At 41.2% G+C, this 27,484-nt stretch overlaps 2 protein-coding genes across 7 annotated transcripts in view; one reads left to right on the top strand and one right to left on the bottom strand.

Annotated features, from left to right (window-relative positions):
• The window catches only part of LOC136845041 (tigger transposable element-derived protein 1-like), a 289,897-nt gene that overhangs the window by 178,745 nt on the left and 83,668 nt on the right, over nucleotides 1-27,484 (bottom strand). The gene's annotated exons all lie outside the window — the stretch shown is intronic.
• The window catches only part of LOC136845042 (piggyBac transposable element-derived protein 3-like), an 85,859-nt gene that overhangs the window by 32,686 nt on the left and 25,689 nt on the right, over nucleotides 1-27,484 (top strand). For 5 of the 6 annotated variants that reach the window (XM_067114771.1, XM_067114770.1, XM_067114775.1 and 2 more), the window contains 2 exons: nucleotides 1,588-2,076; nucleotides 23,025-23,267. In XM_067114771.1, coding sequence (XP_066970872.1) covers nucleotides 1,588-2,076; nucleotides 23,025-23,267 — 732 coding nt within the window. The remainder of the gene's footprint in view (nucleotides 1-1,587; nucleotides 2,077-23,024; nucleotides 23,268-27,484) is intronic. The other variant, XM_067114774.1, reaches the window with a different exon arrangement.

Here is a 27,484-nt window from a genome sequence, read left to right on the forward strand (position 1 = left end):
ACCGTGTAAGAGAACAGCACGTCTAGCCTAAGGCTAAAAAACTATATCTAAGATAACAATTCAATAAAAACATTCGAAAGAGGACAACATATAAAACACATATATAAAAGCATAAACGAATTGGCGAAAAGACAGGCCGCAGCATCGGGCATAAGGATATCGTGTGTATCCCAAGATGGCCGCCAGAACGAATGCCAAACTTAATCTAAAAATATAAATGTCATCCTGCCTTGTAGAAAACAGCTAACATCATAAATAAATACTTCACACCAAGGAGAACATATTAAAGATTGGAGGGGAAGAGAAACTGATAAGAGGGACCCAAGTTCTATTGTCAGAAAATGGGAGACCCACGGCCTAAATGATAATGGATAGGCAAAAACACTATCTCGTCCCCAGCCAGCACTCGATGCAAAGTAAAATACATTTTCTCCACACAAACTCCAAATTATATGGAGTCAACAAAAACAAGGAGAAAAACACACAAAATAATATAAAAAATGCTGAGATTGAAGATCAGAATGTAAGAGGCAAACATGGAGCATACGCTGCATATGGGGCAGCGCTACAAAACACTTAAAACGAAAAAACCGTAAGATAAAAACAAATTAAATTGCCTCTAAGACCAACAATCCAACCAGAATTAGTACTCAACTTAGATGGTGATAAAACCTCGGTGGAAGACATGATGAGCTGCCAAAAAGAAAATACGATCGCACACAGAACAGAATGAGGTGTAAACACGATCGCTGCTAAAATTGGAATGACGTGTCAGTCTCGTGATGACGCCTTCTTGGTGGTCGGGTGAGTATTCCGAGTTACAAGTTTGTAACGGCTCATCCAATTTGGGTCTTTGAGAATTGAGAAGTCTATTGGACGAAGGCCTGTGGAAGCGTAATAGCTCACCCCTGGTGTATACCGACATCTGTATGAGATGATCGAACTGGAGGTAGTAACTCCAGCATCCTACATAGCTTTTTTCTCTGGTATATATAGCAGTCTTAAACCAAGAAAGGTGCAAATTGGAACCAATTTCACTGGCTGACACAGGTCCTCCCCCAGAAATAGATTTTTCCTTTGTCAAAATCCCTTTTATATAGACAGTCATCTTGGTCAGCCAAGCAATCTTTTTATTTTAATGCTGACTGCCTCTGCTAGCACAAAGATGTGGCTATCTTTAAACAATAAGGAAGTACCCAAATAATAAAATTTCTTGTGAAAATTTACATGATTTGGAATTGACAGGCAGAAAGGAAGTATGCCAAACTTGGTTTTTTGTGACTGGGTATTATATTCTGAAAAATTACAGAATGTTTATCTTTTTTGTAGCCCACTGAGGGTTTACTTCTTATCTTTTTTGTAGTCCACTTAGAGTTTTAAGTGTTTCCTCTTCTGATTCCAGACTTTACCCTTTCCTTGAAAAAAGTTAGGTAATTTATGCATGTTTCCTTAGTGGTTTAATTTATGCATATTTCCTTAGTGGTTTATTGTAATTGACATTCTGAGTAACAACAGTTTTGTGCACATAACCTTATGGCAATTTCTCAGTATTTGGAAGTTGATTTTCCGTATTTTCTTTTTCAAAAGATGCTGGAGACTTAGAGCTGGAGCCAGACCATGACGAGCAAGAGGGTGAGGAAGAGGAAGATCCTGAAGCACCAGACCCTGATTCAGTGCATGAGAATAAGCCTGTACTTGAACTAGAGCCTGAACGTGAGTTTGAGCACGAGGCAGAACGTGACGAGCCAGCCTTGGAGTTGGAACCAGAAGGTGACCTTGATGCAGAGTCTCAACCAGAGCCTGAGCCCGAGCCAGAGCATCATTCAGAACCAGAGTCAAGAGCAAAGTCAGCGTCACCTCCAAGAGAGGATGAACCTTCTCAGAAAGGGATGAGCTCTTACTCATCCCCACATAAAGATGGTGAGTCTTCGGAAGAAAAAGAGTTTGACTTGAGCCACAGGCAGCATGCCAGAGACAACACTACAGCCAAAGGCGAAGATATTGCAGTCAAAGAAGAAGTTGAGGATGAATATTACAAAATGGGTTATGAAGATGCACCTATGCAAGATATTTCTGGTAGGTACTTAAGTAGTTATAATTATTTTTAAAAGACTGGTTATGACATTCTGTATTTCATTTAGCTGTCTTAAGAAACCTGAAAGAAGAAAAGTATGATTTATTTGAAATGATAGAATATATATATAGACCTTAACCCTCCTGTGTGCCAATATGGGTGACAGGTATGCTGGTGTACTATGAATTCACAAAATTTGGGGGAAAATGACTTATGGGCGGCACCTCTCCCTGACCTTGAATTTTTGGTCCCCTTATTGCCAAAATAGAGACAAAGTCATTGTAGAAAAGAGGTATACAGAAAGGGTATGGCTTCTCCTTTAAATGTAATTGATCCAGCGCCACAGAAAAGTCAAAAGTATCTGCCTTTGAGGCTAGATGAAAAGCTACTGCGTTATCTCTGCAGCACCCCTTCCCACACCATTCAGCACTGTAGTCCACTCACTTCATTTGTAAAATGACCAAATTAAGACTGTGAACACACTAGCACAAATTACCATCTAAACCTTGTAAAATTCAAAAGAGCTGTAATTGCCATATATGCTCTTGTATCATGTGACCCTTCAGATTTGTCCCCAAAAATGGTTTTATCACATATCTAGTGTATCACACGAGTTGCATTTTCATCAGATTACCCTAGAAGCAAACTACATGACAGGCTTAGAAGCAAACTCTGTATGCTAAATGCAAATCATCATGCAATTACCCAGGCTTACCAACCTTACAGCTTGTCAAATGTTTCACATGTTTTTCTTATTTTTAACAACCACTTACATTTCATGCAAAATTCTTGCGTAAGAAACAGCAAATTCTGACAAACAGCCTTAGCAAGAAACAACTATTTACCAATGTTAGTTACTGTAACCATTGCTCATTTATTGCGAACTGCGTTACAATTTGTTGGCTTGTTAAAGCTTTTGCATTATAAATTTTGGGTTTTGTAGTAAAAATAAAATAAATTCTTATTCATCCTTAAAGCAATGGAAAAGAAGGCCTTAAAGTATGCCACAGAGTTAAAGTTTTGGAATAGGCAAAAGCAATGCCGGGAACTGGCAAGATCAGCCTTTACTTCATTTAAAATTACAGGGTTTAGAAAGAAAGGTATTAGTGTTTTAGCTTTAGAGTATTCTATTAATTTACAAAAACAATATTTACCTCAGAATTGTGTGTCACTTAGCAAACTAATGGCAGTACAGATATCAGCAATACTCAGCCATCACTTTAAAAATTGGTGATGATACCAGTAAAACTCCATCAGCTAATAGCTGTCAGAACATAAACATTACCCACATATGAATGGTGCTTGATTGCAATTCTCATATTTTATAACACACAATGGAGGAGGAGGTCGTAAGAAACAAAAATTTAATGAAGTCAAACTCCTGCCTACCCCTTTCCACCCATCCCACACTGCATCCCCCCCCACCTGAACACCCCCCCCTATCAACCCACCTTCCAAAACAACCTTTTCTCTGGGTGAGTCTTTTGCTAAACAGCCTTACTCTGCTGCTCCCCTTGCATGATACCCAGCTTTTTAACAACCATCCCCTTCACTTGGAACTTGCTTACTTATAAACAGACCGAGAAGGGTTTTTGGGTTTTTGCGTACCACACCCCCCCGCGAATAGTTCAAGTCCGCGAATACTTAAAACCCCTCAAAAAACACTTAGAACTGCCTGTTTAGATAGTTCACACACACACACACACACAAAAACCCCTAAAAATGCTTATACCCGAGTATTTAATAGTTTCATCACAAAAAGTGCATTTAGTCATGAAAATACTCTATATAACTAGTGAATATTTCTCAGTGAAAAATACTTTGAATAGGCAAATTTTCCACAAATAATGTGCATATATGTTCCATAGAGAAATCCACGAATCGTGAGAATGCAAATACGGGGGGTTTACTTCAGTTGAAAGGAAAGGACTTGTGACAGGTGGATAACATGGCAGATTCGTTAGCCAGCAGAACAAGCTGTCAAAATGGGAACAAACAAAGCAGTAAAAAAAAATGACATCACGTTGCCAAGGGGTGCTGCTTTCATCCACTCTATGCTTTCAGTGTGATTGTAATGTTACTCCAGAACAGTAATTAGTTTTTTGTTCTGAGGAAGTATATTTCCTAGATTGCTTAGCAGCTTTACCCTCAGAGCCACATTCATTGATTGCTTACCAAATGCAGTAAAACCCTGGTCCTCGACCATATTAGAACTTGACATATCGGATTTCGACAAGAAATATCTAGTAAATTTTATGCAACCTAATAAACCACATGGTTTTTGTAAACAGAGTGTTTTGTGTTTGTCAGGGGGTGTTGTTCCCACACATTTAAACCCTGCTCAGCTGTGCTTCGAGTGTTTTGATCTATTTCCTTAGTTTTTGTGGCTTTTTGTACTGTATTTTGATAAAAACATGGGTCCCATGAAATACAATATGGTATTGTGAGAGTAATATACGTACAATATTTCAGTAGACTCTGATTGAAATTACTATTGTTGTACATAAACAACGTTTGTGTTACCGTGACAGGCCTCCAGGATTGCACTATGCTTTGTTTACATCCACTCATGGGAAATGGCTGAAAGGCAAACTGCCGACAGACATAATTTGGCGTGTGTTTAACATTTTATTAGTTTACTGTAATAATGAAGCTTGTTTGTTCCGACACAATATACAAACCCTCGGTCCTTTACATTAGGAGATACTTTCAGGCGTAGGCTGGAAAACGGCCGTTGAACTTCAACAAGGTGGTTAGGCAGTTACTGTCCGGGAGGCGGGAGCACCGCCTGCCCGGATGTAAACATTCCAATTTGCTTTCGGCCGTCGTAGCGCACGGACGTTGTTCTTCGCTCTCTGCCTGACTGCATTTTTTTCTTCATCATTCTTGGTGGGAATTTTCCTTTTTTCATTTTTGTATTATGGATAAATCATCTAAATCCTCCCATCCCCAGCGTGTATGTCCTGGGGTGGGAGGAAAAAAGTGTAATTCCTTTAGATCTAGAGTCGATGTGGACCCACACGCTCTCTGCACATCTTGCAGGGGGCGGGTGTGTTCACGCGACTCTACTTGTAATGAGTGTTGTTTGTGGTCCTCCGAGCAATGGGGCAAGTTCGAAGGGAGGAGATCTTACCGTCAGAAATTAAAGCCTACCAGGAGTCGTCCGAGGGAAATACGCCCCGACGACCCGTTGGGCCGATGTTTCGGGTTCGTTTCTACCTCCCAGCGAACTTCCTCTTCTTGCTCCCTCTCCCTTGGTGAGGATTCCCCCTCCCTTCCTCTTACGTTTCTTCGTTTGTGGAAGGGCACGGGGAGAGTTGGACCGCGGCTTCATCTCGAAGTCTCTTCCCGTTCGGAGGGGAGTTTTCCCGCCGGAGCGGGTGGAGGCTTCTTTTTATTAACCCGACTTTTGCTTCAGGTACCGGGCTCGAACAAAGCCAGACGATGATACCAAGTTCACCCTGGCTGCACCCGGGCCTACCTGGCTCGGCTCTGGAAGGTTTGGCTCCCATGGCCCCCTCCAGTCACGACCCATACGGCAGCAACAGCCACTACCACGACTGTCACCTTTTCGCGGTTTGTCCAGATGCGATTTCAGTTGCCGCATCTGGACACCCAGGTATCGGCGTCATCCGCTGGCCAGCACGCTGTTCCCTGCCACCTGGCTTTCTGGCACCATTCTCGCAAGACTGGCCCCTCCTACATGGTGACGTCATCGCATCCGTATGTGACTGTTGCTGCCCCGTTGCTGAACATGGCCTGGCCTTGATACGGTTCCTCGTCTGTCTCTCCAGCCCGCCCTTCGTCTGCCTCAGTTCCCTTTCCAGCGACCTTGGCGCGCCCGTACCAGATCTGCATGCGGGGGGCGGCGCTGCATCCCTGGCCCCGCCCACGCCGGTTCCTGGAACACGACCACGCGGCTCGCTGCCCAGGCAATTGCTGGTCCGAGCTCCGCCGTCTCTGCCCGGTTGCACCTTCTGCTGTTGTGGCCCCTCCCCGCTGTTCCTGTTCCTGCTGTTCCTGAGTCCGCGTCTTCTTCGCTTTTCTTGGATTGGTGATCTGACTGCTTTCCTGAAGCAGATGGTGAAGAAGAAGAAGAAGAAGAGGTCTAGGAAGGTAAATCGTCATCTTCATCTTCGTCTTCATCGCCGCTGCTAATCGTCTGCTGCTTCTTCCTCTTCCTCTTCCAAGGCTTCGCGTCAAGAAGAAGAAGTCTGTCTCTCTCCCTAAGAAACCTCGTACTGAGATTTCTAAGGGTCTGTCTCCTTCCACACAGAAGGCAGTGGGTTCTCTCGTTGGTTCTTCCCGATCTTCGGATCAGGGAACCGCTGTTCCGGCCTCCGGCCAGGGGCAGCGGGAACCAGGGGTGTGCAGACCAAGGTCGGCATATTCTCCCGCTGCGCCTAAGAAACCTCCTGCTTCTAAGGCCAGCGAGACCCGGACTCTCGTTCGCGAAGTTGCTCGAGTACCCGGGTCTCAAGGAGACCAGGATACTGAGTCTGTTACGGTGGACACTTCTCGCCATACAGACCAGGGCGTGGGGCGAGAGAAAGAGCCGGGGCATGCAGGTGCCCCTTCTTCTTCCTGCTGGCACTCCATCCAGTGCCAGGTCAGGTTCCCGATAATGCTTCAGCCCCGAGGCGAAAGTGCATGGAGAAACAGGGAAGAAGTCCCCTGCTCAGTCTTCCTGAGAGGCTTCGCCTCGAAGAAGTCTGGGCGCGCGTCAGAGAGGACAGCGCAAGCTCGCGCCAGCCAGCCGCTGCTCAACTCCTCCCAGTCCCAGGCCGCGCCCCACGCCGCCAGACTGGCTCAGGGGAGGCGAACGCGCGGCTCGGCTCGCGCGAGCCGCCTCCGCTCTCCTGGGAGACCGTTTCACCTGGGATGAAGCGTTCTCCTCGACCTGAGGGCCCGTCATCACCGCTGGTTGGTGACCGCCTCGCCTGCTGCCTCTACTGGTTCTGCCAGTAAGGGCAGTGGGAGCGCCCGATCTTCCTCCCCTGTCCCCTCCGCTCCTTCAGTCTCCTCCAAAGGGCGTGAGTCGAGAGGAGGAACTCTGGGGAGTGTTCTCCTCAGAGTTCAACTGCATGGGGTATGTTCCTGGCTCGGTCCTTGGCTCGACCAGGTCCTATGCCCGTGTAGTTCAGGAAGATCCTCAGGGGTCTGCCGAGGTTCTCCCCCCTGCGGGAGAGTAGTTGGGAGGACCGCACCTGGAAGGACTTGAAGGTCCTCTGCCTCAGGATGCGGACACCTCAAATACAGAGGACTTTTTCGGAGGTTATAGCGCTGATTTGTCGGCACAATGACCTCGGGGGAAGGGACCACGGCCGTCTGTGGATTGTCCTTGGCGCCTCCGAATCCTTCTGGGGTCCTAAGAAGGAACCCAAGGCTTCGTGGGGCTGCCGTGGTCCACGCTTGCCGAGGGGGTACTCGATCAGGTGAACGGTCTTGTGTCTGGGCAAGACAGTTCCCTTCGATCGAGCCGCTATGGAGAAGCTTCTTCCTCCCCCTCTACCTCGCCAGAAGCGCTTTTACTCTCCAATAGAAGGAGCGTTGCTGACTAAACAGGTTGACGGACCTGACTCGTCTGGATCCGGGTCTTTCTGTAATGTTTTTATTATTTCTCTTTTATTTTTACGCCCTTCGTTATATGTTTGCATAGATTTTAGTCTTTTCTTCTTACCTTGGTTTCTTTCGAGGTGTCCTTCAGACGTGATGATGATGTGCTATCTTTGTATATTTATTCCTTTTAAATATTGATATCTCTCAGAAAGGCGTATAGAGACGAGATCGGTAATTTCTTCACTTTAATTAGTACTTAATATTATAAAGATCAGTACAAAATTAACAAGTTACAATGATAGAAACGAATCACTCTTGAATCAGTCTATATGGGGAACACGAGCGATTGGGAGAAGTACTCTCCTTGAAGGACACAGTTCTGACTCTGGTCTCCTCGTCGGTCTCTCACTCGTTGAACCCTCAGGAAACTTGCTATCTGTAAAATCTCCACCTCCTTCTAGCCTTATTGAAGGATTAATCAGCAAGGCCTCCCCTTCAAGTAGCTGATTGGAAGGACTGTAGTGGGTGTGATTCAAATCTCTCCTTAGAGGACTTGATAGGAGGTGATCTTAGGAGGGTGTGGGAAAGACCCCTCCCACACATAATTGATTGGAGGTTGAAGAAGTATATCACTTGGGTCAACCCCCAAATTCCTGGAACTTCCACTTAAAACACCTTCCGGAGAAGGCGGGACTATAGAATCAGCTGTTGTAAGCATTTAGACTGTGCTGACTCATGTTTTGCTTGGCTTCAATCATGAGGCCATTATTTCCCATTTTTACGACTGTTTTTATGGCTTAAACACGATATACTGCAATGTAAACATCTTGCGTACTGATAACACGATACACAAAAGCATTTGGCCGTTATCACTGTGTTCTTTGCCTCTCTCTTTACTCTTATTTCTCTCTTCTCTCTCTTAACTTTTTCTTCTCTCTCTCTCTCTCTCTTTTCTATTTAATTTCCCTATCTATTCTACACCACAACATCACTGGTCACGCTACCTCACACTGCCCTCAGTGTGACAAAAGAATATATTTCAATGGATGATTGCAAAATCACAAACAAAATAAAGTATTTATATGATTTCCCATCAAGTCAATTCTCAAAAATATTTAAATTGCACAAACTGTGTCAATGCACTAATGCAAAAATCAATTAAGAATATATGGTAGAAAATTCACATATATTATATCATGAATCAAAAGAGATACATATACATACATATATATACATATAATGAATTGTTATACAGTACTGTAAAATGGTTAATTGTTTTAACACACAATGCCAATAATAATACATAAAGAATTCAGTAGCAAATTATGTGTAAAAGACCATTTTACTCTTCATTGGTCCTCTTTATTTCTGTTATAATCTGCTCAATATTTGAAATTACCACACATTTGACCAAAATTGCAAACACTATTATTACAATAATGATTATGACCAAATTGAACAGAGACAGAATTGGTGAAACATTTTCTTTGTAATAGAAAAATTCATCTACTAAAGCCAACTCATTTATTTGTTTTAACTCTAACTGAGACAGTTTAAATTCTTTAACTTCACTAGAGTAGTTCATGTAGGGCTTATTTTTATGGATTGTGATTTCTGTGAAGACATGAGGTTCATAATATAATTTATTAGGAATAACTAACTTGCAAGTCTTATCAAAAGCATGGACATTATTGAAATTAATTTCAGTACTTACATTATGGCAATTAATAGTTGCTGTTACTGAACTTAGTGAAAACACAAAACTGACTGTTCTACTATAATGGAAACAAAATCATGTTTGGATAATTGTGTACACAGTACTGTCTCTTGATTCTTGTTTTCAATTATTTCTTGAACACAAGGATAGGTATTAGTAGTTTCATACAGGTTGTCAAGGTTGCAAATATACTCTTTATCTTTCAAAAGTATACAATCTCTTAATTGAGCATCAGTAATAAATGACATCATTAGTCCATGTTCTTCTAATGCAAAATTGATGTGGTTGACATTTGAGATAATTACGTTTTCCTTTATCAACATGGGAAAAGGATGTATGGACATCAGTACATCTGCCTCTTTTTGATTAAAAGGTAGAATTAGAAGGATCTTATTCTTAACTACCTTGGTGGTTATCAAATTATAATAGACCATTATATCCTTTACCATAGGGTATAATGTCCTTCTACCAAAAAATCACTAATTATGCCTCTAATTCTCTTGGGTTTATTAATGTTGGACTTAATATTCCTTTATAGGCTAACAAAATGGCATTTAATAGATCTTTATGGTCTTGCAATACAATTCTAACATTGTTCATAAATGTACTTAAATGTTGTTCATCTGTTATTATCTTAATCTCTTTGGTAATATTTGTGTTCACTTGATTAATAAATTCCTTTATTTTTTTCAATTCATCACTGTTTAAGTTTTGAGAGCTTATAATTTTATTTAACACAATGCCTCTTGTTGCTGCCCATTTCTCCAGTTTGTCTATACGGGCACTTTCTTTTTCTACATTAGAGTCTGTATGACTCCAAATAATTGATTAAGTGCTGTTCCTATAAAAGGTAAGAGGATCGTTTGGATCTTGTATTTAACACACTTCCTATGTCATTATCTAGTTTTTCCAACAATGGTAAAACACTGTTATTTTCACTTTTCTAATTAATGATTTTAATTCCCTTTGGACATCTTTCAATGTCATTTCATTGATAAGCACTGATGTAATGTCAATACTCACTATGCCCAAGTCCTTTATTAATTTCACAGATCCTTTTTCTCTAGTAGTGCACCCTTCCGGATCACCACCTCAGATGACACATAAAGAAGTGTTATGATAACCAAGAAGAACCGCATGTTTGTATCTGTAAGAATAAGCCTTATCAGATATTCTGTATACATGAGGTATTTTAATGCCTACACATTGTTTATACCTAATAGTTCAACACTTTACATAAATTTATCTTTTCTTAAATTGTATTTGTTATTTATTGGTTCCTGTTCAACTTCTTTCAATAATTCAACTATTCTCTTATTGGACCAAGAGTCTGTTTTTATTACCTTTACATGATTGGTATGAACAATTCTTTCCTTTAGATCACTCTCACTTATGATCTTTAGCTTATTTAACTTCAACACTTCTAATACTCTATAAGGACCTTGGAACTTTGCGGATACTTTTACATTAGGACCTTCTGGAACATGATTCTGAACATATACCTGAGCACCTACTACAATTTTTGGTTTAGCTGTATTTTTGTCATAGTACTTTGCTTGGACACTCTGAGCTTCCTTAAGTCTAGTCCTCGTCTGTTTGATCGTTTCATATGTACGTCTAGTTTTCCAGGCAATATAGTGGTGTTGCATCATCTAGTAACGTATTTGGTAGTCTCTTCTCGTATCCGTATAACAAGTAGTGTGGTGATTCTCCTACTGTCTCATTTACAGTATTGTTTATAGTAAACTGTACGTCTTCCAAAGCTAAATCCCAGTCTTCTGTATTAGGTTTAACTAAAGTTTTCAGGATATCCTTTATCTTACGATTCGTTCTTTCTACTGCTCCATTTGAACTTGGTTTATATGCTGTGATTTGACATTTATTTATCTCATAAAATTCACATAATTTTCTTAAAAGTTCACTAGTAAATTCTGCTGCGTTATCAGAAAGAAGAACTTGGGGACATGAATGTCTCGTAATAATTCTAGATTTAAGAGCTTCTGCTACTGTAATTGCATCTCTATTTCTTACTGGTACGATCTCTACATATCTTGTTAGATAGTCTAAAAAGACTAATATTTGTTTATTCCCCTAACAGTTGTTGGAAATGGACCTAAAAAGTCCATAGATACGACCTGAAATGGATTCAACTCCGATGGGTATTTTTCAAGAGGAGCTTTTGGATTTTACGTTACCTTTATGTCGATTACAAACTACACAATTTTGTACAAAGTTCTTGGCATCCTCACTACAATGGGGCCAAAAATAGTTTCTGGTTAGGATTCTAGTTGTCTTTTTGATTCCTGGATGTCCTGCTAACTTGTATGAGTGTGTTAGTTCTAAAACTTCTCTGATTAGTGTTTTGGGATGTATAGTCGAGAATAACCATTCTTCTCTGTTGGTCTTTTATACAATAATCCATTGATTAAAACAAAATCAGGTTTTAAAGATTCATCTGTCATTAGTTGTCCTATTATATGCCTGATTTCTGTATCCATTCCTTGTTGTATTTGTACTCTTTCCAAATCTAAATCTACCACTTGACAGCTAAAACAAAAAGTATTAGTGGTAATACATTTCTCTGTTTCTTCTTGGGCTCTGGATAGTGCATCTGCTAGTGTATTAAATTTTCCTGGGATATATCTGAATTCTGGTGCAAATTCTAACACACTAATGAACCATCTATTGAACTTCATGTTATTTGTAAAAGTTCTCTTCTTAAACAAATCACAAATTGGTTTGTGATCAGTAAGTACATTGACTTTATGTCCTAAAATTATGTGTCTAAATTTCCTTAGACCCCAGTATAATGCTAAACATTCTCTTTCTATTGTGCTATAATTTTTCTCTGCAGCATTCAAAACTCTACTGGCATAATATACTGCTCTCATTCTTGTTTTGTCCTTTGTAATAATACAGCCCCTAGCCCGGTACTTGATGCATCACAGGCTAAGTAAAAGTCCTTCGAGAAATCTGGGTAGACTAGTACGGGATTCCTGGTCATTTTACTCTTTAGTGTTTGGAAAGCTGTCTCTTGTTCTTTATTCCATTCATATTTGACATCTTTCTTTGTTAATTCTGTTAATGGTTTGGCTATTGTAGCAAAGCCTTTAATGAAAGGTCTATAGTAGCCTACCATTCCTAGGAATCTTCTCAATGCTTTCAAATTGGTAGGAGCTGGATATTCAACTATTGCTTTTATCTTGCCTGCTTGCATTGCAGACCATCTTCACTAATTACATGTCCTAAGTATTCCAAGGATTTCATTGAGAACTGACATTTCTTTAATTTTATTTTTAATCCTGCCTTTCTTAATCTTTCCCGGACTATTTCTAAAGTTTTGAGATGACCTTCTAAATCTTTGCTAAAAATGATAACATCATCTAAGTAAATTGCAACATTTTCTATATCCTCCAGTATCTGAAGCATTAATCTAACAAATGTTAAAGGTGCCGAAGTGAGTCCGAATGGCATGACTTCAAATTGCAAGTGTTCTTTATGTGTGCTCAAGGCTGTGTATGGTTTCGATTCCTCATCTAATGGTACTTGCCAGTATCCACTAAGTAAATCTAAAGATGAAAATATCCTTGCACCTCCTAACTGAGCTAACATATCTTGAATCACTGGCATTGGCATTCTATCGGGATGGTGTTGGAATTTAACTTTCTATAATCTATCACAAGACTCCAATTTCCATCTTTCTTTGGAACAAGTAGTAATGGAGAATTATATGGAGCTTTAAAAGGAATAACTACCCCATATTTCTTCATTTCTTCTATAAAATTTTCAAGTATGGGTCTTTGGCTTATTGGTGATCTGTAATCAGGAATAAAGAATGGTTTTGTTCCATCATCTAATAAAATTTTAGGCCTTAGGAAATTTGTTCTACCTAATTTATCTCCTTCTATAGCTATTACATCTCTGTATTTTTCTAATACCTGAATTGATTTAACTTTGTTTTCTGGAAAATCTGTTTTATTCACTTCTTTGCTTACTTCAGATCTTTGACCAGTTACAGAGAAAAATGCTTCTTCTTCTAATGTTAGTAATGGATTGTTAATAGGTATTCCTTTACAAAAGATAATGCCTGCATAAAGTGTTAGTTTGTTATCTGAGTAGTTCTGGACATAAACTTCACAAGTATCACCCTTCATGTGGACTAAAGAATTATCCATTCTGACAAATTCTGGTAACTCTTCATTTAGTAAAAGAACATCTTTAACTCCTATCTCTTCTTTTCCCCTTAGATGTATTTTTGTTAAACACTTTGGATGCAAAATTACCTGTCTGTTTAGTATTAATTGTACTTTATTATCATCAGCAGTGCTTACACAACATACTTCCTCATCTTTTGTTTCTGCAAAGTAACAATGTTCTGCATCTATACTAGTTTCTTCAGTTACTGCTATTATATCATTTATATCTACTTTATTTATTTTCTTTTAACAACAGTACCTCATTTACTAATTTCCCTTCATTATCATAGCTGATTACTACATTGCTATAATGTTCTGTATTTATCTCTGCATAATTATCCTCATAAATGTCTTGTTCCTTGTCATATTCAGAACACTGGAGATCACCTTTATTTATTTCTGGGTCACTTCTTTTGTTGGAGGGTATAATTTCTGGATGTGCACGTCTTATCTTTCTAGTCTGTAATTTTGGAAATTCCTCCTTTCCGTTACCATTCATTTTAATTTGATTGTTCTCTTGATGATAAGTTATTTTCTGTATGTCTTTGTCGCTTGTTGAAGTCGTCTCAGACAAATTGATCAGATTTGGGTGAAACTTTTCTTCTTCAAAGCGTAAAGCATACGCTCTTTTTATTATCTTGTGTAACGTTAATCCTTCCTTCTCGGCAATTCAGTATAATTCCACATTTCTTCATTAATTTATATGAGAACAACACCTGTGCGGGAAAGAACCTGTCTTCTAGAACTATAAAACTTTCAACAGTTTTATGTGACGAAAGGTCTATTTCTAAGTTCACATTGCCTAAACTTTTTATCTGTTTACCTGCTACTCCTTTTATTATCTTGCTTTGACCCTGAATTAGCGTTTCTTTAACGCCTAAGTAACTTGTTAATGTGTGTTTATCTATTATGCTTACAGTACTACCTGAATCCATAAGGACAGTACATAATTTATTCTGTATTGGAATTTTAATGATAGGTAAATCCTTTCTGATTATTTCTTCTTCATCCATGGAAAATACTACTTTTTACTCTGCAATATGGATAGTGCGGATGAACCTTCACTTCTCCTATTTGCTAATTCTTCTCTTAATTTATCTTCTTGAAGGGACTTTCTTGTGGTATTCTGTGTAGGGATAAATTGTCATTGATTTGAAGACTTATTTGATGCTGAGCGGTTACTACTTAATTCAACTATTTCTTTATTTCCTTCTTGTGTTTTAAACCAGCAATTCTTTGTTAAATGTCCTATTTTCTTACAAACCGTGCAGATTCTAGGTTTTCTACACTCATTTGTAAAATGATTTGTATACCCGCAGTTTTCGCAGGCTGTCTTGGGTCTCGCCCCTTGAGCGGAATAGTTCACTTGGGTTGAAGTGTTTGTGTTTGAGTTTTGACCATATCTATAAGGTTTGTGTGGTCCACTCTTTGTTAGATTGTTTCTTTCCCTTTGATCTGGATTCCATTTTCTTTTTAGTATTTTGGGCATATTTCCCTTGGAAGGTATTTGGTCTATTTCCTGCTTGTCTGGAATTATCATAGAATTTATTATTCAGTTTAAAATTAGGATTATTATTTCTGACTTTCCTTTCATTTTGTGCTTCTGTTGTTCCCATGAATTCCTTGGATAGATTTATCTCTTTCCTTTGGATTTCTTCTCTCATTGTCTTCAATGTTTGAAGGCTTGTTTTTCTGGGATCAAGTTTTATTTTTCTGAAAGCTTTCTTTTCCTCTTCTCCAAGAATATTATATATGGTTCCAAATGACAGGTAATTTAATACATGCCGTAGCTCAACTAATTTCTGGGCACTAGCCCCAAACTGATCCTTGTCTCCTATAGTAATACCTGTCTTCTCTAAATCTTCGCTTATTTTCTCTATTGCATTCTCCACGCTATGCGTACAAATTAGCAATTGTTTTATATTGTGGGTTAAGAAATCTAGTTAGGTTATATAAACCGTCAGTCTGATTTACTGGTCCCAGAGTGATAAACAAATTTCTTTAAATTCTACATAGTTATTAAGTTTGCTAAAACTTGTGGAATTCAAAGTTTTATGTGCGTCTCCATGTTCTGAGCTGACGAGCAACAAGGCTTCATTTATCTTAGCTCTTTCATCTGTTATTCCCCTGAAATTATACGACTATCTGCATCTGCTAGCCAATGATTTACAGTATAGGCTTGAGTCTGCTTTGTCAGGATTGGAATCATCCACCTGTCCACAGAAGCGTGTGGCGGTTGTTATGACGGCCGCCTGGTTCATATTAAAAATTGTAATAAAATGAGTATTATTAGTATTGTTACTATTATTATTATTGTTTAGTATTAGAATGATTAACACTATTTTGGTTCTGGTTATTTGTGTTATTATTGTTAGTATTTCCTTGCACTACAGCGGAGTGGGAATTTAGTCTTGAAATTCGACCGTCTAATTGTCGACGGTCTTAAATCGTAATGTGAATGTCTAACAGTGTTCAGTAATTCATCAAATACTCGTTGCATGTCCACACACAAAAAAATTTTCACTCAGAGTACATCAATCAAAAAATATTTTCGTTATATTGTACCAAGATTAAAAACAATTTGTCAAATTGTCACACAAAAAAAAAATTAAATTCTCTATTGAGTTCAAGTGCACAATTAAAACCTTTTTCAATACTCAAAATAAATTCTTATATGAAATTGGGCATCATATCATTAAAATTCATTATAATAAGTACACAAAATTACATATATAACTTCTCAAATAATCATCACCAACCGAGTAAAAAATAGCTAATTCCCTATCTAAATTATTTACTAAATAATTAATTTATCATAGAGAGAGTAATGCTGGTATTTATGCAAAAAGAATTTTATTCACTAGAGAGTTTTCTTAATTTTCAATCTTATAGCAAGATGCTAAAAAAAAATTTATCTTCACTTATTTATTAAGAGAGAGAGTGGATAGTAAATTCCTTACTGTGTTGTGTTGTTGATATCGTGATATCGCTAAATGTTGTTCATTCGGCGGTGAATGTTTTCGCTGTCGGATCACTATGTCTGCGTTGTTTTTCGCTGTGGTTTTCCGCCGGAATCTTGTTGAAAGTTTGTACGTTGTTTTTCTTCAATCACTCGATGCAATGTCGCTAACACTGGGCTTATTATCGCTGTCGGCGTCTTGCTCAATTTGTTGACGGTAACAGTTCAAAATGTTTTGGCTTGGGACGCACTAAACTGTTTTATTCACACTCGACGTTCTTGTTGTAAGCTGCTATTCGTTGGAGTATTTTTATTTCTTCTGATATATTTTGTTCGTCGTCGTAAAAAAATCTAAGTTCGTTTTGTAGAATTTCGTTTCACTGTAACTTAAATAATTGCACTGATAATTTCATTAATGTTCGTTTGTTTCGTCTCGCCTTCTGGATCCACTTTAGCTGCCACCAATTGTAATGTTTTTATTATTTCTCTTTTATTTTTTTACGTCCTTCGTTATATGTTTGCATAGATTTTAGTCTTTCTCTTCTTACCTTGGTTTCTTTCGAGGTGTCCTTCAGACGCTTCGCGGATGATGTGCTATCTTTGTATATTTATTCCTTTTAAATATTGATATCTCTCAGAAAGGCGTATAGAGACGAGATCGGTAATTTCTTCACTTTAATTCGTACTTAATATTATAAAGATCAGTACAAAATTAACAAGTTACAATGATAGAAACGAATCACTCTTGAATCAGTCTATATGGGGAACACGGAAGCGATTGGGAGAAGTACTCTCCTTGAAGGACACAGTTCTGACTCTGGTCTCCTCGTCGGTCTCTCACTCGTTGAACCCTCAGAAACTTGCTATCTGTAAATCTCCACCTCCTTCTAGCCTTATTGGAAGGATTAATCAGCAAGGCCTCCCCTTCAAGTAGCTGATTGGAAGGACTGTAGTGGGTGTGATTCAAATCTCTCCTTAGAGGACTTGATAGGAGGTGATCTTAGGAGGGTGTGGGAAAGACCCCTCCCACACATAATTGATTGGAGGTTGAAGAAGTATATCACTTGGGTCAACCCCAAATTCCTGGAACTTCCACGAAAACACCTTCCGGAGAAGGCGGGACTATAGAATCAGCTGTTGTAAGCATTTAGACTGTGCTGACTCATGTTTTGCTTGGCTTCAATCATGAGGCCATTATTTCCCATTTTTACGACTGTTTTTATGGCTTAAACACGATATACTGCAATGTAAACATCTTGCGTACTGATAACACGACACAAAAGCATTTGGCCGTTATCACTGTGTTCTTTGCCTCTCTCTTTACTCTTATTTCTCTCTCCTTCTCTCTCTTAACTTTTTCTCTTTCTATCTCTCTCTCTCTCTCTCTCTTTTCTATTTAATTTCCCTATCTATTCTACACCACAACATTTCGTTGCAGCAATTGTCGGCAGAGAATGTTTTCTCTCTCCCAGCAAGAAGCTGCAACCCTGGAAGCCACCGCCATGGCGGCCTTTCAGGCAGTCTCCTGGCTCGATCTGTGGTCCTTCACAGTATCGAAAGGTAGCCGCTTCCTCAGGCGCCTATCGCACCTGGGGAGGACTCTGCTTTTGGGAGACTGTGCCAGTCTGGAGGTAGGGCTATTTCTACCTTGCCCACCAGACTGCAAACCTGTGGGCAAACTTGGTGTTAAAGCGAAGAGACGCGTTCTCTCTCGCTTTGCCAAGTCTGTAGGTCCCCAGTCGGCAATCGCTCTGCGGAATGGACCGTTGCTGGGTTCCTCCTCTCTTCCCTAGAGAGTTGGTGGATGCCGCGGTAGACAAATGCCGTGCCGATGAGAACGACCGGCTTGTCCACCAGGCAGTGGTTAAGACCTCCGGGTCTTTCGTTCCACTGCAGCCAGGTCTTGGCCAGGCTGGCCCTTCCTCGGCCCCTAAGAAGTCCCAGTCTTGAAGGGGTCCCGAGGAAACACCCAGCCTTCTTCTTCCTCGAAAAGGGGGTTACTCCGTCCTTTTCAGCCCCTTTCCAATCCGGTAGAGGGGCAAGGGTAAGAAGAAGAAGGGGAAACGCTAGGGGCGGCGTTCCCCAGAAGCTGCCAAAGGTGGGGGTGCCTGTCGAGCCATTGGGCAACGTGCAGCGACATGGAGCGAGACCTGGATAGTGGATGTTCTTCGGGAGGATATCTCCTACCCTTGAGTCTCGGCCTCCCCTCACCTACACTCCGGTCCATCTCCAAACTTATCTTTCAGGTTCGTTGAAGGACATCGCACTACAGCAAGAAGTGCAAGCCATGCTGAGCAAGAATGCTGTAGAAGTCGTGTCGGACCAGTCTCCAGGCTTTTACAGCCGGATCTTTCTCAAAAGAGAAGGCATCAGGGGATGGAGACCAGTCATAGACCTCTCTCCTTTGAACCGTTTCTTCGCCAGACTCGGTTCACGATGGAAACAGCACGATCGGTGCTGGCCTCCATCAGGAGAACGACTTCATGCTTACGGTGGACTTGAAGGATGCGTATTTTTCAAATACCCATCCATCCGTCCCTCGCGCAAGTACCTCCGCTTAGATCCTCGGGAGTCGGTCTTCCAATTCAGGGCACTTTGTTTGGGCTCTCGACCGCTCCCAGGTGTTCACGAGTGTTCTCTCGTGTCAGCTTGGGCCCACTTCGCACGGGATACGTCTTCTGAGGTATCTCGACGACTGGCTAGTCTGGCGAGCTCTCGCTCGCAGTTGCTACAGGACAGGGATCGTCTCTCGAGTTTTGCCAGGATCTAGGGATCGTGGTAAATCTGGAGAAGTCAGATCTCACCCCAAGCAGAGGACGAAATACCTGGGCATGCTGATAGACACGGTGGCAGCAAAAGTCTTTCCCTCGGACTCTCGGGGATCCAGCAAGTTCAAGGAGGCAGCACAGTTGTTCCTGTCTCGACAGGAGCAACAAGCTCGGCAATGGCAAGTCGTCATCGGTCACCTGTCGTCATTAGAAAAGCTAGTTCCTCACTTGGTCTTCACTTGCGGTCTCTCCAGTGGAGACTAAAGGAGCTCTGGTCCCAGTCCCGAGACCCCAGTCCTTCCTCATTCCTCTTTCCGAGGAAGTGAGAAAGGACCTCCACTGGTGGTTGGACGACAGGAACCTCTTAATAGGAGTATCCCTGCATACTCCCCCTCCGGACATGCTTCTGTTTTTGGACGCATCGACCGAGGGATGGGGCGCACACCTGGAGGAGTTGCTGACTTCGGGAGTGTGGCACCGAGACGACAAGCACCTTCACATCAATATTCTGGAGCTCAAGCGGCCTTCCTGGCTCTCCAGGAGTTCCAGGATCGAGTGATGGGACACTCCGTGGTGTTGATGAGCGACAATACCACGGTAGTGGCATATGTCAACAAGCAGGGGGGACTGGTGTCCCATCAGCTTCATCAGTTGGCAATGCAGGTGCACGAGTGGGCAGTAGCTCACTCGGTAGAGCTGTCAGCCAGATACATTCCAGGCAAGAGGAATGTAGTGGCGGACAAGCTCAGCCGCCAGACCAGGTGGTAGGGACCGAATGGTCCCTCCATCAGGAAGTAGCGGAAAGGCTGTTCGACCTGTGGGGGGCGTCCAGTGATAGATCTGTTCGCCACCCGGCACAACAGAAAACTTCAGGTCTTCTGTTCGGTCGTGCGGACCCATGGGCGGTCGCGGAGGACGCTTTCAACATCCGGGGACAACCTCGACCGCGTCGCCTTTCCTCCATTCTGTCTGATTGCCGGGTAATCAGCCGGTGATGATCACCCGAATCTCAGAATGACTCTGGTGGCACCCAAATGGCCACAGGCCAATTGGTACCCGGACCTGCTAGCTCTCCTCTCCGAGGCACCGAGAGAGATTCCCCTGGCCCAACCTTCTGCGTCAACCTCACGCACAGCGGTTCCACCTGGCAGTGCATTCCCTGTGTTTTCACGGCTGAGGTTATCCACCATCTCTTGCGAGCGAGAGGCTTTTCACGCCGCGCAGCAACAGAGATGGCAGGATACCTCAGAAGATCCTCCGCAGCGGTATACCAGGGAAAGTGGTCCGTCTTCTGTGGTTTGGTGTCGTCGAAGGGTATCTCTCCGGTCAGAGCTACTGTTCAGCAGGTCGCGGACTTCCTCGTCTTCCTTCGCCGAGAGAAGCTTCTCTCCATTTCAGCAGTAAAGGCTACCGCGCCGCACTCGGCCTAGTCTTGCGGCTGAAAGGAGTAGACATCTCTTCCTCTTTCGAGATTTCTCTACTCATGAGAAGCTTGAACGGTCTTGCCCACCCAGGGACCTCAGGCCCCTGCGTGGGATGTGACTCTCGTTCTAAGGAGCCTGACTCGTGCACCTTACGAGCCTTTAAGAGAGTCGTCAGACAGGATCTGACCCTCAAGACCGTTTTCTTGCTTGCCCTGGCGTCGCGAAGAGAGTTGGCGAACTTCATGGACTTTCCTTTGATGTAAAACACTCAAGGGGATGGGGATCAGTTACGCTTCGATTTCATCCCGGATTTTGTAGCGAAGACTCAGAATCCTTCGGTCCCTGACGCACGGTTCGAGTCCTTCACGATCACCTCCCTAGAGGACTTCTGTAGATAATGATCCAGACGAGATGCTACTGTGTCCTGTTAGGGTGCTGCGGCGCTATCTGAAGAAGACTCGGCACCTCCGGCCTGAGTGTCGGCGACTCTTCGTTAGCACCGGCTCGACCAAGAAAGAAGTGTCCAAGAACACCATCTCTTTTTGGCTTCGTGAGACAATAAGGAGAGCGTACTCTGCTGCAGGAGAAGACGACACCGCACGCCGTCCGAGAGCTCACGAGGTCCGCAGCATTGGTCCATCCTCGCATTCGGAAGAATATGTCGGTACCACAGGTACTGAAGGCAGGTGTGTGGTCCCGACAGACTACCTTCACTTCCTTCTACCTCCGGGATGTTGCACATAAGTCCTTGGACACTTTTTCCTTGGGTCCTGTGGTGGCTGCTCAACAAGTTGTGTAGCTTATCCAGCTCCCCTAACGGGACAGGTTGCATCTCGCCTATGTTATGCGGTAAGGATTGGGGAGATGTTTGTTGAGTGACTGGCCTCTTTTCCTTCTCCCTATCCTAAGCTCTCTTCCCACGGGCAGGGAGCGGACGCGCCGTTACAAGCTGGACCGGGCGATCAAGGCAGGTAAGCACATAACTTGAGCTTCCGTTCTATTTCCTTTCAGGTTAATAGAAGCAACCCCACTCCTTTCTCTTGCAAGGGGAGGAAAGAGTAAATGACTTTGAGACAAACCCAATGCTTGTATTTGCCTTATTGTCATCCGACGTCATTTCTTCCTAGCCTACTTCGCATGAACTGACGTTTCCTCTTTCATGCAAAGGGTCCCACAAGTCTGACATAGATCTTGCGTTTTCTTACAACCCGATCTTTTGTCAGAGGTGATATTTTCCTTCCTCGCTCTTACGACCAGGAAGGGAAGACAAGGTGGTGAACTCTAGTCAGTTCAGAGAGACTTTTTCAGATTCCTCCTCCAATCAGTAAGTCTCCTAATGTAAAGGACCGAGGGTTTGTATATTGTGTCGGAACAAATAACAATTTTGAAAGTAAATTGTATTTTTTCCTAACTATACAAACCCGAGGTCCTTTACAGTTATGCCCACCCTCATGCCACCCCTCAATCTGTACATGGGCGAAAGGCAATTGGAATGTTTACATCCGGGCAGGCGGTGCTCCGCCTCCCGGACAGTAACTGCCTAACCACCTTGTTGAAGTTCAACGGCCGTTTTCCAGCCTACGCCTGAAAGTATCTCCTAATGTAAAGGACCTCGGGTTTGTATAGTTAGGAAAAATACAATTTACTTTCAAAAATTGTTATTTTTCAATGTTTTATTATTAGCAACAATTTTTGTGCCTACCCAGTACAGTACAGCGCCTAGCCTAGCCTACAGCACTCTGTACAGCCGCATTGGACGTAGGGCAGTTTTTGACACAGTATACATTTAAAAATAAAAACAGTGCGAGTAATAAGGTATGTTATTTAATTCTGAACTCATTTAATTGTAATTTATGTGATGTTTTGTATAAAAAGGCAAGGTTAGGATAATAACTGGTGGTCGAGAATGGATTATTCTGTTTTCAGTTATTTCTTAGGGAAAAAATTTATTCAGATCTCGATGCTTCTTCTGGAACGGAGTAGTGTCAGGGTCCTGGATTCTACTGTATGTGCATAAGTTAAATTAGTTGAAGACATTTGATAGCTAAAGAAGAGAGACCAAAGGGAGGATTTGAAGCAAGGGTCTCTCTCTCACATATATTCTGGGCTCATGTAACTAACTCTCTCTCTCTCTCTCTCTCTCTCTCTCTCTCTCTCTCCCTCTCTCATATATTCTAGGCTCATCTGTGACTTTATTTGTAATATCCTTCAACCACACAACATGAATCTTGTATCTAGTTCTTTTTATCAGTATCCAAGTGTTGATACTTTTTTTTTTCTCTCACCTTGATTTTATTTAATTTTTTATTTTTTTATTTTTTTTGCAGAGGTTAAGGAAGAACTTGGAAATGGGTATGATGGTTCTATGAAGATTGAGGAAATTGATATAAAGGAAGAGTTGATTGAACCAATGCAGGAGCCATCTGATACGGAAGATAGACAAGGAGAAAAGAGAAGAGCTCATTCTCGGTCATGTTCTCCAGATTCAAAGAAGCAAAGACCAGAAGTTGAAGAAGTTAGAGTGGAATATGAACCTGAATATGACAAATCAGCACTATCATTGGACAGGGGTAAGTACAGTAGCTATTATCATTGTGTTTAACCTCTCCCTCCCTTTCTTTTCAAACTTATTATGTAAACATAGTACAGTACTGTTTGTGCTTCTTGTGATTGGCTGTAACATAGTTGTTGCACCATGTAAACATAGTACAGTACTGTTTGTGCTTCTTGTGATTGGCTGTAACATGGCTGTTGCACCTTTGGATGTTTTTGTATCACAGTCTTTGGTTGTGGATGGGTGGGTTTATAATTCAGTATAACAGTTTCTTTTGCCATTTAGTTTAGCTTTAGCACAGGGGCCTTCAAACTATGTCCTGAGGGCCACATCTGGCCCACCATGATTTCATATGGCCTGCAGGTAGTATTCTAAAGCCCAGGTGTGAAGGTAGTGAGTTGCCTTCCATACTCCTGATGCTGGTATTACCTTTGGTGTTATCATTTTCATATGTAAATTGCCTGGTGTCTTAAACTTTGGAGTTACTCCATATGTTCTCAGTGAATACAAAAATGTCAGTTCATTTCTTAAACTAGTTTATTTTTTAGTAAACACAAAATTGTCCTAGCCCGATTTCCAAAAAGACTAATTAAAAATTAAGATGTTTTCATGTTTACTAAAAATTAAACTTGTTTTAGAAAATGAAATGACATCAGTATTATATTTATTAAGGACATTTTGTCAGTTACATGAAGAATGTGAAGAATTGAGCTTAAAGTACTTTTTTGATAGCGCAGTCGCTTGTTTCATCCTCAAGGAGTTACCTTCCATGGTTCACCAGAGCGCCATGGTGACCAAACTGATATCAAAGAATTCTCTTCTAGTTGGTCTTTTTAGCCAGGTATTGTGTCGTAATGATTAACATTATAACACATGATGGAGTATATACAGTAATGGACTCAAAGATAAGGGATTTTGACAAGGGAAAAATCTATTTCTGGGTGAAGACCTGTGTCGCCCAGTGAAATGTCCCATATAGCACACATTTCTAGGTATAAATATTTGCTAGATATACCAGAAAAAAAGCTATACAGCTAATAGGATGCCAGAGTTACTACCTCTGGAGCGATCATCCTCATAGGATGTCGGTATGTCATCTAGAGCGAGTGGAAGCCACTACCACAGATGCTTAACCCAAATAGATCTCTCCTCTCCCAAAACCCCTCTACCTAAGGGGTGCCGTTACAATGGTCCTTCTCCGCTACTACTACTTCTACCCAGAACCTTCATCCCGAAATAGCACCCAAGCTTTGGCCAGCCTAGGGTGGGAAAAAAGAGGGAAGGGTTCACTGGGCGACACAGATCTTCACCCAGAAATAGATTTTTCCCTTGTCAAAATCCCTTTTCTGGGATCGACCTGTGTCGCCCAGTGAAATAGTAGCAGAGAATTGGCCATAAAAGCTTGTTAAATATAAAAAGTCAAATGTTATGCTTTTTACTTATCCAAATAATATAACAAATTATTTAAATCTGTATATGTTAAGTAAAGTATACAAAACAGTGTAGCTTAAGATATTGCTTAACAATCTAACTAAAAAACCATCACCTAAATTAACAAATAGTGGTGAAAAATTGAACAAGGATGGTATGTACAAAGACAGGAGTGGTTTGTGAAGCAACCCAAACCCAGTCAACAAGGTAGAAAGGCAGGGAATACAAGCGAGGCAGGTAGGTGAGAGGTATACCAATCGGTAGGGCAAGCAAACTAAATCACAAATTACAACTTAAATAACATAATACTAAGCTGACTCTGGAGAAACAATGTTCCCTGCAGCGACAGCAGAAAATTTAAGAGCCTCTAAGGACTTAAGGTAGTGACGTTTAAAAACTCTTGGAGATTTCCAGCCCGTATATTTCTTAATTTCATCAAAATTCATATGTTGAAAGTAATTAACTGAGGTGGCTACAGCACGGATATCATGGACCTGGGGAATTGAATCCGGGTTGGCTTGTTTAATAAAATAAAGAATTTGTTGTCTAATACCATTCAAGGAGATGGTTCCACCATTCTCTCTAACAAAAAGGAGACCTGAAGATCTTTGAGAAGTCCTTTCAAGGTAAGCTTTTAAGGTAACTACCGGACATAAGGAAGGATCTTCCGGAAGAGGTATGATCTTCCAGGGAGACCACCTATTTTGAGGATCTTCGTTCTTGGCTAAAAAGGTTTGGTCTGGAGAAAGTAGAACCTCTCCTGATGGGATGAAATCCACGATTCGACTCTCTAGAAAGGGCTGAAAGTTCAGAGATTCTAGCTCCTGAAGCTAGGCTAATTAAAAACAGCATCTTCCTAAGAAGAGTCAAATAAGAGCAAGATTCATTGTTTGTGTCTGAAGCTAATCTTAGTACGTCATTTAAAAACCAAGAAACCGTTTTAGGACGGGTTGTTGGTCTAAGACGACCACAAGCTTTAGGAATAAAGGAAAAATACGAATCTGTTAAATTAATGTTAAATTAATGTTAAATCCCAATTGAAATATTTTCTTTAAGGCGGATTTAGTCGTAGTAATAGTACTAGCAGCTAGGCCTTTATCAAAAAGGGCCTTAAAAAATGAGATTGTGAGTTCTAGAGAGAGAGGCTTCAGCCTTTCAGACCCACTGGTTTTGCTATGACACACCCCTGGCTCCTCCCCCAGACAGCCGTAAGCGAGCACAAACCACGCCCATCGGGCGGAGCAACCAGAGACATGCGAGTTGACAAGAACTAAAACCGCCATATTTGAAGTTGACAGGACACAGGCAACACCTGTTACACCTCACCATTACTACAACCCTCCCCTAATTATTGTCACGAGGGACAACGACTTAATCAATTAATTAAAATGTCCAAAAAAGTCGTAGTATCAGCAGATGTGCATAATCTCAGCGAAACTAGCGATGATGACAATATTCCACCGGCACAACCCAGGAACCTTCCAACAGTGAAATTCTTCAAATGTTATTATTACAGAATCAAACATTGAAACTAGTGGAGAAAGGGTAAAGGTTTAATATTCTGTTTTTATATAAAAACGTCTTGGATAGCAGCGGATTCAGACAGATGACGTCACAAGCATGGCAGTAAAACGTAAACAATGAGCGGTGCGGACTGCAGTAGTTATAATCGTAAAAGTTTGAGAATAGATAAATTTCGAGAAGTACATTATCATATAATCCTAAACTATGTGTAAAGTGAGCCTAAACCTTATAAGGACTAGATACTTATATGCCAAAGGTAATTAATGTTGTAAGGTGAGGTGTTAACTAGATTTGCCTTACATACCAAAGAGCCGAAAAGTAGCCTAACTAGCCTAACTTTTTCTAACTTTGAGTTTAACATACTACGTCAATCTAGGCTACCTCTTAGCCGCTCCCTTCCGCCTATCCCACCGAGATCCTATCGCTCGACATTTAACTGGAGGGTTCCTGTCAATGGCGGTATAATTGTGCCTACCTCAGCTAATGGGTAGAATTTTTATATCACACTCGTTTCCTTTTGATATAATTGTTCACCCCTTACCATGAGGAACTGCGTCTTAAGAATTTCTGACAGGTCGGGCTATATAAATAATATAAGATGATTACTGTAGAGGCTATATAAATTTAAGTATGGGATACTAGTGAGAGGATGCGATTGACCTGAATTAACCGATGAAGGCCATTTGAGCCTAGAACCCGATTGCCTGGCTTCAGCCTTCTAGGTCTGCTGCTGTCCAACCTGATTTGTAAATTCATGAGCCATATTATAGACATCAGTTAAACTTTTATTATCAAATTTGAGTCTAGTTTTCACTCCTATTGCAGAAGTGGTTCGACTGCAAAAAGGAATGACAATTCCCCTCCTCCTAAGCGCCCTCCTCATCAAAGTAGACTTACCTGAGAATGCAAATGAAGAATTATTTACAACTTATAATGAAGATTGTAGTGACTATGAAGAATTTAACCCGCTTACCTTTAACAAACCTATTCCTACTTATATATCTAACAATTTTAATGCTGTGCCCTCCATTCACAGAGATGGGAAAATACAGTTAAATGACTCCTTAATTGCATTAACATTAAGTGAAGGAGACAAGAACTCTCATGATCAATTCTTTGTTTGTAATCATAATAAACAACTTGCAGATATCTTCTTCATCAGGATATCTGCAAAGGCCTCAGGGTCAAATTCAGGTTTCTTAGCTTTGACAGCCTTGGGTCTCGACCCCTTAGGAGGGGGAGCAGCCTTCTGAAAGGAAGTCGAAGGTTTGGGAGCCA

Source organism: Macrobrachium rosenbergii, chromosome 13 (assembly GCF_040412425.1).
Source record: "Macrobrachium rosenbergii isolate ZJJX-2024 chromosome 13, ASM4041242v1, whole genome shotgun sequence".
Taxonomy (NCBI): Eukaryota; Metazoa; Arthropoda; class Malacostraca; order Decapoda; family Palaemonidae; genus Macrobrachium; species Macrobrachium rosenbergii.